The sequence below is a fragment of the Entelurus aequoreus genome, linkage group LG16, assembly GCF_033978785.1.
Source record: "Entelurus aequoreus isolate RoL-2023_Sb linkage group LG16, RoL_Eaeq_v1.1, whole genome shotgun sequence".
Lineage (NCBI taxonomy): Eukaryota > Metazoa > Chordata > Actinopteri > Syngnathiformes > Syngnathidae > Entelurus > Entelurus aequoreus.
In genome coordinates, this window is record NC_084746.1 from 32,148,042 (window position 1) to 32,162,905 (window position 14,864).

General features: G+C 42.3%; 2 protein-coding genes across 3 annotated transcripts in view; both read left to right on the top strand.

Moving 5' to 3' along the window:
* LOC133630849 (laminin subunit alpha-3-like) overlaps positions 1 to 13,077 on the top strand; it is a 288,676-nt gene extending 275,599 nt beyond the window's left edge. For both annotated transcript variants that reach the window (XM_062022652.1, XM_062022651.1), the window contains 6 exons: positions 6,219 to 6,377; positions 6,442 to 6,607; positions 9,528 to 9,676; positions 9,869 to 9,962; positions 10,039 to 10,158; positions 12,158 to 13,077. In XM_062022652.1, the coding sequence (XP_061878636.1) occupies positions 6,219 to 6,377; positions 6,442 to 6,607; positions 9,528 to 9,676; positions 9,869 to 9,962; positions 10,039 to 10,158; positions 12,158 to 12,303 (834 nt within the window). In that variant the 3' untranslated portion in view covers positions 12,304 to 13,077. The remainder of the gene's footprint in view (positions 1 to 6,218; positions 6,378 to 6,441; positions 6,608 to 9,527; positions 9,677 to 9,868; positions 9,963 to 10,038; positions 10,159 to 12,157) is intronic.
* Positions 13,078 to 13,293: 216 nt separating this feature from the next.
* LOC133630851 (tetratricopeptide repeat protein 39C-like) overlaps positions 13,294 to 14,864 on the top strand; it is a 51,318-nt gene continuing 49,747 nt past the window's right edge. The window contains exon 1 of the mRNA XM_062022658.1: positions 13,294 to 13,780. Within this exon, the coding sequence (XP_061878642.1) occupies positions 13,635 to 13,780 (146 nt within the window). The 5' untranslated portion in view covers positions 13,294 to 13,634. The remainder of the gene's footprint in view (positions 13,781 to 14,864) is intronic.

Consider the following 14,864-nt stretch of genomic DNA (forward strand, 5'->3'; position numbering starts at 1 on the left):
AAAGTATTTTTTTATTTACTTTCCCTAAATATCTAAAAGTATTCATATTCTCTTCATGTTATATATTATGCTCATTCCAGCGCTATTGTTTTTAGTTTTAATTTTTATCCAATCAGAATTCAGCTAGCTTAGGTTGCCATGCTGTAACTAATCTGCTCAAAGCCTTCAGAATTAACAATGCTGGCGTCTGTGCACTGTAAGTGAACGGACACATACAGTTGATACACAATTGCGATAGCCAATCAGATCACGAGTTGTTGTCAGTAAGGCCTTCTAGATCAGTGGTCCCCAACCACCGGGCCGCGGCCCGGTACTGGTCCGTGGACCGATTGGTACCGGGCCGCGGCCGCACAAGAAATAAAAAACTAAAAATAAAATAAAATAAAATAAATAAATAAATTTTTAAAAAAAACATTTTTTAATTAATCCATCCATCCATCCATCCATCTTCTTCCGCTTATCCGAGGTCGGGTCGCGGGGGCAGCAGCCTAAGCAGGGAAGCCCAGACTTCCCTCTCCCCAGCCACTTCGTCTAGCTCTTCCCGGGGGATTCCGAGGCGTTCCCAGGCCAGCCGGGAGACATAGTCTTCCCAACGTGTCCTGGGTCTTCCCCGTGGCCTCCTACCGGTCGGGCGTGCCCTAAACACCTCCCTAGGGAGGCGTTCGGGTGGCATCCTGACCAGATGCCCGAACCACCTCATCTGGCTCCTCTCGATGTGGAGGAGCAGTGGCTTTACTTTGAGCTCCTCCCGGATGACAGAGCTTCTCACCCTATCTCTAAGGGAGAGACCCGCCACCCGGCGGAGGAAACTCATTTCGGCCGCTTGTACCCGTGATCTTGTCCTTTCGGTCATAACCCAAAGCTCATGACCATAGGTGAGGATGGGAACGTAGATCGACCGGTAAATTGAGAGCTTTGCCTTGCGGCTCAGCTCCTTCTTCACCACAACGGACCGATACAGCGCCCGCATTACTGAAGACGCCGCACCGATCCGCCTGTCGATCTCACGATCCACTCCGAGGTACTTGAACTCCTCCACTTGGGGCAAGATCTCCTCCCCAACCCGGAGATGGCACTCCACCCTTTTCCGGGCGAGAACCATGGACTCGGACTTGGAGGTGCTGATTCTCATCCCAGTCGCTTCACACTCAGCTGCGAACCGATCCAGTGAGAGCTGAAGATCCTGGCCAGATGAAGCCATCAGGACCACATCATCTGCAAAAAGCAGAGACCTAATCCCGCAGCCACCAAACCGGATCCCCTCAACGCCTTGACTGCGCCTAGAAATTCTGTCCATAAAAGTTATGAACAGAATCGGTGACAAAGGGCAGCCTTGGCGGAGTCCAACCCTCACTGTAAACGTGTCCGACTTACGGCCGGCAATGCGGACCAAGCTCTGACACTGATCATACAGGGAGCGGACCGCCACAATCAGACAGTCCGATAACCCATACTCTCTGAGCACTCCCCACAGGACTTCCCGAGGGACACGGTCGAATGCCTTTTCCAAGTCCTCCCATGCACCCTCAAGGACCCTGCCGAGAGTATAGAGCTGGTCCACAGTTCCACGACCAGGACGAAAACCACACTGTTCCTCCTGAATCCGAGGTTCGACTATCCGGCGTAGCCTCCTCTCCAGTACACCTGAATAGACCTTACCGGGAAGGCTGAGGAGTGTGATCCCCCGATAGTTAGAACACACCCTCCGGTTCCCCTTTTTAAAGAGAGGAACCACCACCCCGGTCTGCCAATCCAGAGGTACCGCCCCCGATGTCCACGCGATGCTGCAGAGTCTTGTCAACCAAGACAGCCCCACAGCATCCAGAGCCTTAAGGAACTCCGGGCGGATCTCATCCACCCCCGGGGCCCTGCCACCGAGGAGCTTTTTAACTACCTCAGCAACCTCAGCCCCAGAAATAGGAGAGCCCACCACAGATTCCCCAGGCACTGCTTCCTCATAGGAAGACGTGTTGGTGGGATTGAGGAGGTCTTCGAAGTATTCCCTCCACCGATCCACAACATCCGCAGTCGAGGTCAGCAGAACACCATCCTCACCATACACGGTGTTGATAGTGCACTGCTTCCCCTTCCTGAGGCGGCGGATGGTGGTCCAGAATCGCTTCGAAGCCGTCCGGAAGTCGTTTTCCATGGCTTCCCCGAACTCCTCCCATGTCCGAGTTTTTGCCTCCGCGACCGCTGAAGCCACACACCGCTTGGCCTGTCGGTACCTGTCCGCTGCCTCAGGAGTCCTATGAGCCAAAAGAACCCGATAGGACTCCTTCTTCAGCTTGACGGCATCCCTCACCGCCGGTGTCCACCAACGGGTTCTAGGATTACCGCCACGACAGGCACCAACTACTTTGCGGCCACAGCTCCAATCATCCGCCTCGACAATAGAGGTGCGGAACATGGTCCACTCGGACTCAATGTCCAGCACCTCCCTCGTGACATGTTCAAAGTTCTTCCGGAGGTGGGAATTGAAACTCTCTCTGACAGGAGACTCTGCCAGACGTTCCCAGCAAACCCTCACAATGCGTTTGGGCCTGCCAGGTCTGTCCGGCATCCTCCCCCACCATCGCAGCCAACTCACCACCAGGTGGTGATCGGTAGAAAGCTCCGCCCCTCTCTTCACCCGAGTGTCCAAAACATAAGGCCGCAAATCCGATGACACAACTACAAAGTCGATCATGGAACTGCGGCCCAGGGTGTCCTGGTGCCAAGTGCACATATGGACACCCTTATGCTTGAACATGGTGTTCGTTATGGACAATCCGTGACGGGCACAAAAGTCCAATAACAACACACCACTCGGGTTCAGATCCGGGCGGCCATTCTTACCAATCACGCCTCTCCAGGTTTCACTGTCGTTGCCAATATGAGCGTTGAAGTCCCCCAGTAGAACGAGGGAATCACCCGGGGGAGCACCCTCAAGTACTCCCTCGAGTGAATCCAAAAAGGGTGGGTACTCTGAGCTGCTGTTTGGCGCGTAAGCGCAAACAACAGTCAGGACCTGTCCCCCCACCCGAAGGCGGAGGGACGCTACCCTCTCGTCCACCGGGTTGAACTCCAACATGCAGGTTCTGAGCCGGGGGAAAACAAGAATTGCCACCCCAGCCCGTCGCCTCTCACTGCCGGCAACGCCAGAGTGGAAGAGAGTCCATCCCCTCTCGAGAGAACTGGTTCCAGAGCCCTTGCTGTGCGTCGAAGTGAGTCCGACTATGTCTAGCCGGAACTTCTCCACCTCGAGCACTAGCTCAGGCTCCTCCCCCCCCAGCGAGGTGACGTTCCACGTCCCAAGAGCTAGCTTCTGTAGCCGAGGATCGGACCGCCAAGTGCCCTGCCTTCGGCTGCCGCCCAGCTCACATTGCACCCGACCTCTATGGCCCCTGCTATGGGTGGTGAGCCCATTGGAGGGGGGACCCACGTTGCCTCTTCGGGCTGTGCCCGGCCGGGCTCCATGGGGACAGGCCCGGCCACCAGGCGCTCGCCGTCGTGCCCCAGCTCCGGGCCTGGCTCCAGAGGGGGGCCCCGGTGACCCGCGTCCGGGCGAGGGAAATCTGAGTCTCGGTTCTAGTATTTCCATAGAAGTCTTCGAGCTGCTCTTTGTCTGATCCCTCACCTAGGACCTGTTTGTCTTGGGAGACCCTACCAGGGGGCATGGAAGCCCCCGGACAACATAGCTCCTAGGATCATTGAGACACGCAAACTCCTCTACCACGGTAAGGTGGCAGCTCAGAGAGGAGATTTTTTAATTAAATCAACATAAAAAACAATATATACATTATATATCAATATAAATCAATACATTCTGCAGGGATACAGTCCGTAAGCACACATGATTGTATTTCTTTATGACAAAAAACAAAACAAAACAAACAAAAAAACATAATCCCCCCCGGACAAATTTTCAAGCGTTGACCGGTCCGCAAGTACAAAAAGGCTGGGGACCACTGTTCTAGATAGCCTGAGGCAGATATATAGCAATGTTATGAGCTAGGTAACACAAGAACTCCATTACCCAGCATGCCACAGTAGTGCAGAGCATGCGCAGCCGTGTTTAGCCATGCAGGCAGCGGGATGTTTTCGATGAGCACCTTGTGGAGTAAACTTTAAGAAGTCAGCCAACATGCCTCGTCTGCATCTTTTATGATTAGACAAGACAACACATATATTTGCAAGGCCATTTTCAAAAAGGATATTTAAAGAGAAACTACATCTTGTGAGACGATGTTGGCCAACCCCGGCAGCTCGAACTGGTTCTACAGATTGTGAGTTCAGATATTTTATTTCTTTATTTTTTCACGTTTAGGATGTTTTTTGCAATTTTAATTTTGACAGTACCACATAAGATATGTTTTAATTGCTGATGCGGGTTTATTGATTTTTAAATGTGCCAGAAAATAACCCGTTATGTACACTGTTCGTGGGGATTCAATGCCCAGTAGTGCGTAAATGTGTTCCTGTTTAGTATTTCTCCAGCAATGGTCATGTGGTGACATCAATGATGGTATTTTGAGAGGTAATCATTAAAGTCGGACATCACTGAAGGCCTGGGTGGGAAACGCACGGCCCGCCACTGCAAGTTTGTTATAAGACTCAAAACTTCACAATACTAGTAAGTATAGCTAATAACAAGTCTTAATTGCTCATTTCAAGATCACTTTTATGTTTTTAAAGCTTACATATTTGTCTTATTTAAAGAAATCCTACCAAGACATTTTTGACATGTTCCATTTGCAGATTTTATTGTGCATTACAAGCAAAAATAACTTGTGTATTAGGTTTGTACGGTACTATTACAGTATTGCGGTACTAATAAATCAAAAACGGTACTGTACTCTGTTCCGGTTCGCCATATTTTCTTTTACAGGCATGACGGCGCGTCGTTGTCACTTCATGACATTGCTGGTTTTACGAGCAGAGGAGCATGTTCGGCAGCACACAATTATAGAGTACTTACAAGCAGTCACAGTGTGTAGACAGAAAAGGGAGAATGGACGCATTTTGGCTTGAAAACTAACGATAAAGGTGAAGCTATAACACTGAAACGCCCTCAGGAAGATTTAAAACATGGCTAGCTAGCTAGCAGCTAACGTCTGCAGTGTTTTAGCTACTTCTAAATCACTAATCTTCGCCTCCATGGCGACAAATAAAGTGAATTTCTTACAAGTATCATCCCTGCAGGACGAGGAATAGCTAAACATGCTTCACTACACACCGTAGGAGGATACAATAGCTCACCGGCGTCACAATGTAAACAAATGCCATGGGTGGATCTACGCCTGACATCCACTGCAATGATATAAAGTACAGGAGTGTATCTAGTTGATACTACTATGATTACATTGATATTTTTTTAGCGTCACAAAATCTTTTTTTATTTATTTCATTTTTTATATTATGTTTATAAACTCAGGAAATACGTCCCTGGATACAAGAGGACTTTGAATATGGCCAATGTATGATCCTGTAACTACTTGGTATCGGATCGATACCTAAATGTGTGGTATCATCCAAAACTAATGTAAAGTATCCAAACAACAGAAGAATAAGTGATTATTACATTTTAACAGAAGTGTAGATAGAACAAGTTGAAACGGAAAGTAAGCAGATATTAACAGTAAATGAACAAGTAGATTAATAATACATTTTTACAGTTTGTCCTTTATAATATTGCCAAAATGATAGAATGAGAAATGACACAATATGTTACTGCATATGTCAGCAGACTAATTAGAAGCCTTTGTTTGTTTACTTACAACTAAAAGACAAGTTGTCGAGTATGTTCACTTTTTTATATTTAAGCACAAAATTGTTCTTCGATTGCAATAAGAAACATATGTTTAATGTACCCTAAGATTTTTGGTTAAAATAAAGCCAATAATAAAACAATTTGTGGTCCCCTTTATTGAGAAAAGTATCGAAAAGTATCGAGATACATTTTGGTACTGGTACCAAAATATTGGTATCGAGACAACCCTATTGTATATAACAATTTTTTAACTTCTTTTAAGAGTGGCATTTTTTCCAGTGTTTCAGTGAGTCAGAGGTTTTCTTTCTCTCACTCACACACACCAGTGACGTGTTGCTGGGAAAAAGACGGCTAATTTGAAGACAACGCCGATCAATCACAGAAATATGACGTGTCGGACACGTGTTGGTCATACAGGTGTTGTCCAGGTGTACCTCATGAACGGAGCTGTCAATGTTCCCCGCAGGTCATGTTCAGTTTAGAGAAGAAGAAATTCCGACTGGTGGTGGACGGCATCCGAGCACAGGACGGTCAGCTGACTGTGGAAGATCTGGCGTCAATGAAACACTTCATGCCGCCCGTGTTCCTGGGTAGTGCGCCCGACTACCTCCACAAAGAGTTAAAGGTAATAGCGTTCCGTCATCACTCGTTTCTGTTGTACTCACAGATTTGTCATTTTTGACTTCTAGTCCAAGTCCCTGCCCAGGCAAACCGTGTCAGGCTGTGTCCGCAATTTTAAAATGAACGGCGCACCGATGTTGCATCCGACCACCAATCTTGGAGCAGGACCCTGTTTTGAGGGCCACACCCAGAGAGGGGCCTACTTCTCAGGGAATGGAGCGTATGTCATCATCAGTGAGTTCATGAAATATTGCCTCATATATACTGCTTTTTCTGGACTATAAGGCGTATCTTCCATCTTCTTAATGTAATTGCACACTGTCCTTCAAATAAACAAAATACAAAATACTTAAAATCTTTTTTTCCCCTCAAAACTCAACAGTGTGCGCCTAATGTACGAAATAATTTTGGTGTTGCTTACCGACCTCGAAGTTATTTTATTTGGTACGTGGTGTAATGATAAGTGTGACCAATGGATGGCAGTCACACACAAGAGATACGTGTAAACTGCAATATGGCTCAAGTAAACAACACCAAAAATGTTATGTTCCATTGAAAATATAGAACATTATACACGGCGCTCAAAAATCTATCAAAATGTTTTAGTACGACTTTTGGTAAGCGCTTGATGGATTTTCGACGCATTAAACATACGAGTGCGCCCTATGATCCGGAAAAGGTACTAGGACCGTACATGTTACAGCTACTACTGTACGTTGTAACTTGAATAATGATGTGCAGTGCATGAGAAAGTGGAAAACATAGCTCTCTTTGACCACGTGGTCATTTATTAACAACAACACAGCAGCAACAGAGCCAATGTTGTTATAGCGGCAAGGAGCAAACTGCTCAGTCAGCATTAAATTATGGGCCTCTATATCCAAGACTCTTAAAGGGCCACCTCAAACCCCTCCCATATACACACACTTAGGGCCTGATTTATAAAACGTTTGCTTGTACTAAAACCCGTGCAAACCTGATAGCACTCACAAAACTACTCTGCAAATATCATTATTTAGAATGTGATTCATCAACACTTACCACCGTTTTGCGAGCATTGTTTTGCGTTTTATTTAGCACGTTTAAAAAGGATTCACAAATTTGAACCATTTTTTATTTATTTTTTGACATAGGATTATTTATGTATTTAAAATTTGTTTACTTACTATGGTATATTATTTATTTATTATTTGATTTATTTGGCCTGAAATAACTGAAAACATGTTTTATATTCTAGTTTCTTCAAAATAGCCACCCTTCGCTCTGATTACTGCTTTGCACACTCTAGGCATTCTCTCGATGAGCTTCAAGAGGTAGTCACCTGAAATGGTTTTTAACTTCACAGGTGTGCTTGAAACTCATCGAGAGAATGCCAAGAGTGTGCGAAAAAGTAATCAGAGCAAAGGGTGGCTATTTTGAAGAAACTAGAATATAAAACATGTTTTCGGTTATTTCACCTTTTTTTGTTAATAAGTACATAACTCCACATGTGTTCATTCATAGTTTTGATGCCTTCAGTGACAATCTACAACGTAAATAGTCATGAAAATAAAGAAAACGCATTGAATGAGAAGGTGTGTCCAAATGTTTGGCCTATACTGCACATTTTAAATTGCTGCATTACACAATTATTTATTGTTATATATTTTTACGTGCACTGTAAGAAAAACATATAGATTTTAAAGTAAAGTTTTGCTGCCAAAATTTTACCATAAAATGTACCATGTTTTTTACAATGTATACTGTAAATGTAAATGGGAAAACAGTACCACTCTGCAGTCTTTGTTTTTACGGTGTATTACTGTAAATGGCAAAACAATATTACACATTTTTTGACTTGTGTTTTTACGGTAAAATTCTGGCAACCGAGCTACCAGTTTTTTACCGAAAAATAATTGAAAAAAGATGCTTCAAAATAATGAGTCAAGCAGATATTTAAGTACTTATTTTGATGTTTGGAATGTGTAATAATATAATATTTGTTGCAATATTACATTAAGTTTAAAATATGTGAAATTCATGTATTTTTTTCTGTCAAAATAGAATGTTGACTACATTTAGAAACAAATAGATGCATGGTAATTCCAGGCCTTTGCGGGCCACATAAAATGAGGGGGCCGGCCAGATATGGCCCCCGGACCTTGAGTTTGATACTAATGGTATAGCAGGCCTGGGCAATTATTTTGACTCTGGGGGGCCAAATTTAGAGGAAAAAAATGTGTCTGGAGGCCGATATATCTATTTTTAGGAACACTAATACAAAACCTCACAATAATTGAATGCTAAAATTGTTATGACAGAGCGCCTTAAAAACAGATTGTAATTTTAATTTTTTTTACTGAATCATACAGCCAGAATGTACATGAAAATAAAGAATGTGGGATTTACAATATTAACAATGAATGATAAAATACTGAATATTGACAACATATGAACGTCACACCCCCTCTCAATCGACATATTTTACAATCAAGCGAAACGCAACAAAAATGCAACAAACACAGCGAAATATGAATGCGAAGGGTAAAAAAAAAACACACCTACAATCTGATATATCGGATACATCACTAAACTGTAGAACTTTGTTGTAAAAATCTCCTTTTGTGTCTGTCCCTGACACCCACATTTTTAGGCTGGCCACTCTGGAAAAACTCTGTGGAAACGCTCCCCACCCACACTGCTTGGTGCCTCGTCTGAGCTGCTGTGATTTAGATTACCGTAGAAACTAGTTAGATTACCATAGTAACTAATTAGATTACCATAGTAACTACTATATCATGCAAAGCGCAGATTCCAACGATTGAAATACTTTGTATGGTTCAAGACTTACGGTCATTTGAAAACATCACTGCACATCATAATGGCAGTTACAGTTTCCATCTTAAAGATCTAAAAAAAATATTTGGGAATGTCCGTCGGGCCAGATTGAAAAGCTTAACGGGCTGCATGTGGCCCCCGGGCCTTAATTTGCTTTTGATATAGGATATTACTACTGCACTTTAAATTTTGATATTTATAATACGTTATTTTTATAATTCATTCTTACAAGTACTGTAATTATTTTAGGTCTCAACTACTTTGCTATCTAAAGAAGTTGAGCGACTGTGCATCCATGCAGCATTTAAAAGAATAACGACTTCTTTGCGGATTCCAGATGACTCGTTTGCCGTGGGATCAAGTTTCGAGTTGCTGTTCAACATCCGACCGAGGACGCCGACCGGACTCCTGTTACACGTCGGTGATGCTCAGCAAGACCTGACCTCTTGGGGTCACTATATCAGTATCTACCTGCTCGATGGAGAGGTGAGGCCTCACGCCGTGAATATTTTTTACAATGGATCACTAAAAATGGCCCGTGATAATAACAACCCTGAAGTAAACATAACTTGATTGATGGTCCGACACTCAGACGTGACTTTTAAGAAGTGTCTGCCGAGCAACAACACGGCACGAGACAACGTGACGCTAGCTTTTACCACCTTCTTGTTCATTTAGGTGGTAGCACGAGTGAACAACGGCAAAGGGGAATTTGCGGCGTCCGTGCGGCCCAAAACTCCTCTCTGCGATGGAATGTTTCATAAAATATCAGGTAAAATTCACTGTCAGCGCATAAATACAAATACTGTACATGCTGTACATACAGTATGACATGCTTTGTACCACAGTCATCAAGAGGAAACATGTTGTCCAGCTGCACGTGGACACAGTGGACACGTACAAGATAGGACCGCCGTCCCCCGTCACCACCAGCAGCAAGTATCCCCTTTATGTGGGGGGCTTCCCCGGTGAGTCAACTTTGACTTGACAGGCAATGATGGGCAAGCTACTTGGAAAATGCAGTCAGCTAAATTACAAGTTACTCTTGATTAAATGTAACTAAGCTACAGAGGAAGCTATCCTAAGAGAATTGTAGCAAGCTACACGGCAAAAGTAGCTTGCTACATCAAAGCTACATTTAATGGCATTTCTATCTATGGGCCCACATGTATAATATTAATGTTAATGTAATTGAGGGTGTACAAATATTACTATTAACTGTCTGTCATTTAGCTGGGGACATCCTACAACTACCTCTAGGGGTCCCCGAACCCCACTGTATGTATTTATTTAGTTTGCCTTTTCTTTGGCCCACCCCTCTATTGTTATTTATTTTCTTTACCTACAGTAAAAAACAGCATCCATCTATACCATGACAGGGAATGGTTATGTGCAGTAAAACTTTTCATGAATTCAATTCACCTTAATGTGTTTTCTTAAATGTGTGTTGGACGTCTTAGATGAAGAGAGCAGATATTATTTTGGTTTATAGAGTAAACACTAAAAACTAAGGTTTTGGGTATTGAAACTCTAAACGCATACATTTGTCTAAATATGGCCAAGGACACGCATTATTGTGGGTTTCCTGCAAATCATCTTCATCACTAAAAGAAAAATCTAATTTATGGGAGAGAATTCCTTTGCCATTTTTAAGTTGTTTTTTTTTCGTCGTCAGCTGTCTCCGACTCTCTCGTCGTCATGTGACATGAGTGCGTGACTGTTATAATTTTTCTTACTAGTTTTCATGACCCGCCTTTTCTTGCCTCTGATTGGCCAGTCCGTAATGTCTCACCCTAATCTTAGCCAATTGTGGCTCATCACACGAACACCAACCAATCATCAGAGATTTTCTCCGTATGTAAGGATGTTCTTGTTCATCCAGATCATTGTATTTTCTCCATATTGTTTTGGGCCTGGATTCGCAGTCCATTTTCTCTCTTTTTTTTCTGTCAAAATTGAAAGAACAAATGTATTTAGTAAAAAATAAAAATAAGTATTTTATTGAAACCCATTTTTTTGAGCCTTTTGTGGGCCACATAAAATTATGTGGTGGGCCAGATCTGGCACCCGGGCCTTGAGTTTGACACCTGTGGTCAATCACAAGGTCAACCTAATGTAGGTGTTGTTAATGGAGGTCTTTTTGTACCAAAACAAAATACTAATTAAATTTGTGAAAATACAACAATTACGAATTCCCCAAAATGTAAAATTTAGTCTTAAATATTTTTTAAATGTTTGTATTTATTATTTTTATTATATTACTTACTATTTCAGTATTTACTGTAGTTCATGGTGTATTTATATGACATTTATTTTATTAAATAATTGACAAGTCATATTTAATTTTAGCGTTTTGTCTATATGAGGTAACTTAATTATATTTGTTGTTCAGTGTAAGAACGCAATACAATTATGAAATAAATAATACAAAACAAGCAAAAGTCACAAATAAATGCAAAAAAATAACAAGATAATAACAATTAGTAATAAAAAATAACTGAACACCTATTTTTTTAAATGTAACATATAATTTGTGAATCAAAAATTCCCCAAAATAAATACAATTTATTAATTTAACGTTTGAGTTATTCAATATTTCTAAAATCCCTCATTCCTTACTGGAAAATGTTCCAATTTCACGGCAAACAACAGTTTTCCAAACTCATAAAACAGTGCTTTTATGGGCCTTGCTTTGTGCACTGGGAAAATAAACGGGCTTTCTCAAAACTTATCCCACATGGTAATTGTTTTAACAAAGTAACACGACGGAACATCACTGTCCAAAAAAGGAATAGTAATGGTAATAGCAATGGTAATGTCAAGCCTACATCACTGATTAATTATAAATGATTTTTTTAAGATGTGTATCTCAACACTTTTGTCAATGTACTGTCATGAAATAAAATGATCTTTGTGTTATTTTGCAAACCCCCCAAATAACACCCAAACTTGTCTCACTCTCTGCAGCCGACACGTCATCTCTGTTGACGCCGCCCGTCACCTCGTCCTTTGTGGGGTGCATCCAAGACATGAACCTCAATGGCGAGTCTGTATCGTTCGCCAGGTTGTCCTACGTGTTCGGCCCCGTCAACCTCAAAGACTGTCCGGGCTGAACTGCATGAGGCCCTCACTGTGTCTTTTTTGGGACCACCACCAAAGCCAACCATGATGTGCAATGTTTTACCAGGACAGAGAATGTGTGTGTAAGATTGTATATACCATGAAGTTTGTGTATGTGTGTGAGTGTGTAATGGATGGATGTATTTATTCAAAAATCAACAACACCGACTCATCAATGCTATAGTGAATATGTGATGGCTGCAGTGTACAAAACACAGCACTTTAAGAACGATCATGAGAGATATTTTATGTTGAATGGCGATGACAAATTATTATTATTATTACAAAATGGAACCAAATATTTACAGTATACTAGAATACTTTGCAGTTGATGGTGCTCGTTTGATGTTATTTCCTTTCCTCATGTGTGATTTTGTCTGCTGCATCAGACTCCCATGGTTTTGATTATATTTTGCATTTGCATTCCTTTTGCATGCATTTTTCCTCCATGTGGCTCTCCATGCCAAAAACTGTCCTGCATTAAGTGGAGTTGGAAGACTAAAACCCTAAGAAATAACAGTGCATCACCCAGACAATGTTTACCTCGGAGTACAAAAAAAGTGATTTGTTTCTTATTCCTCGCATTCCTGTTTTGTGACCACTGGTGTGTACACTATTTTATAATACTTCCAATTAAATGTCTTTACAAATTCCATTTAGTGTACATCTTTGAACTAGCAGTAGGTAAAACTGAATGTGTAAATGATTTATAATATAACTGGAGTGACGTCATGCAACCAATCCCACGCCCATTGTGATGTTGCATTCAAGTACTTTCAAGTGTTTCCTAACAGCATAGTACTTGGCGCGTTTACTTTTCCACATTTAAGAAGTACATTTCCAATCGAACGATCCATACTCTTGCTACGCGATGTTCGGTGCCTTTAAATAAAAATAAATAGCAGTAACGGTGGCAGTATTCCCTCATTTTTGCGAATGAGTCCTGCAGTGTATTTCCTAGGTTTACAAGCGAGGTATTAATAATTCCAATTCTACCTGAAGGCAGCACACTTCCTTGTCTCGAACACAAACCAGCTGCGGACTGAGTGTCTGTCGACGGCATTACAGTCAGCACTGTCGTGCGGCAAATAACGTCCTTAAAATATACTTAATATCTAAAACAGTATTCATTCACTGGTCGTTTAAGGTACAAAATAGACATGGTCGCGTTAAGTCCAGACTGCGTCTTCAGCTGAGAAAAGTCAACAAACGGCACGCGCGAGCGAGCCTCTGCCAGACTCCTATCCGCCCACCAGCAGCCTTTCTCGGCCACATTGTGCTCGTCACCCCGGTGTTTGCTGCTGGTGGTGGCGGCCAGCTTTCTATGGCGGGCCCGATGGAAGCCGTCCGGGACACCGTGGATGACGGCGAACAGGAGCCTGTCAACGACGCCGAGCTGGCCCTGAAAGGGATCAATATGCTTCTCAACAATGGATTCAAGGAGAGCGACACGCTGTTCAGAGCCTACAGGTGAGTGTTGTATACTACATCAAACTATGTATATACAGGTGAGTGTTGTATACTAAATCAAACTATGTATATACAGGTGAGTGTTGTCTACTACATCAAACTATGTATATACAGGTGAGTGTTGTATACTACATCAAACTATGTATATACAGGTGAGTGTTGTATACTACATCAAACTATGTATATACAGGTGAGTGGTGTATACTACATCAAACTATGTATATACAGGTGAGTGTTGTATACTACATCAAACTATGTATATACAGGTGAGTGTTGTATACTACATCAAACTATGTATATACAGGTGAGTGTTGTATACTACATCAAACTATGTATATACAGGTGAGTGTTGTCTACTACATCAAACTATGTATGTACAGGTGAGTGTTGTCTACTACATCAAACTATGTATATACAGGTGAGTGTTGTCTACTACATCAAACTATGTATATACAGGTGAGTGTTGTCTACTACATCAAACTATGTATATACAGGTGAGTGTTGTCTACTACATCAAACTATGTATATACAGGTGAATGTTGTCTACTACATCAAACTATGTATATACAGGTGAGTGTTGTATACTACATAAAACTATGTATATACAGGTGAGTGTTGTCTACTACAAACCCCGTTTCCATATGAGTTGGGAAATTGTGTTAGATGTAAATATAAACGGAATACAATGATTTGCAAATCCTTTTCAACCCATATTCAATTGAATGCACTACAAAGACAAGATATTTGATGTTCAAACTCATAATTTTTTTTGTTTGTTTCATATTATAATTAACTTAGAATTTCATGGCTGCAACACGTGCCAAAGTAGTTGGGAAAGGGCATGTTCACCACTGTGTTACATGGCCTTTCCTTTCAACAACACCCAGTAAACGTTTGGGAACTGAGGAGACACATTTTTTAAGCTTCTCGGGTGGAATTCTTTCCCATTTTTGCTTGATGTACAGCTTAAGTTGTTCAACAGTCCGGGGATCTCCGTTGTGGTATTTTAGGCTTCATAATGCGCCACACATTTTCAATGGGAGACAGGTCTGGACTACAGGCAGGCCAGTCTAGTACCCGCACT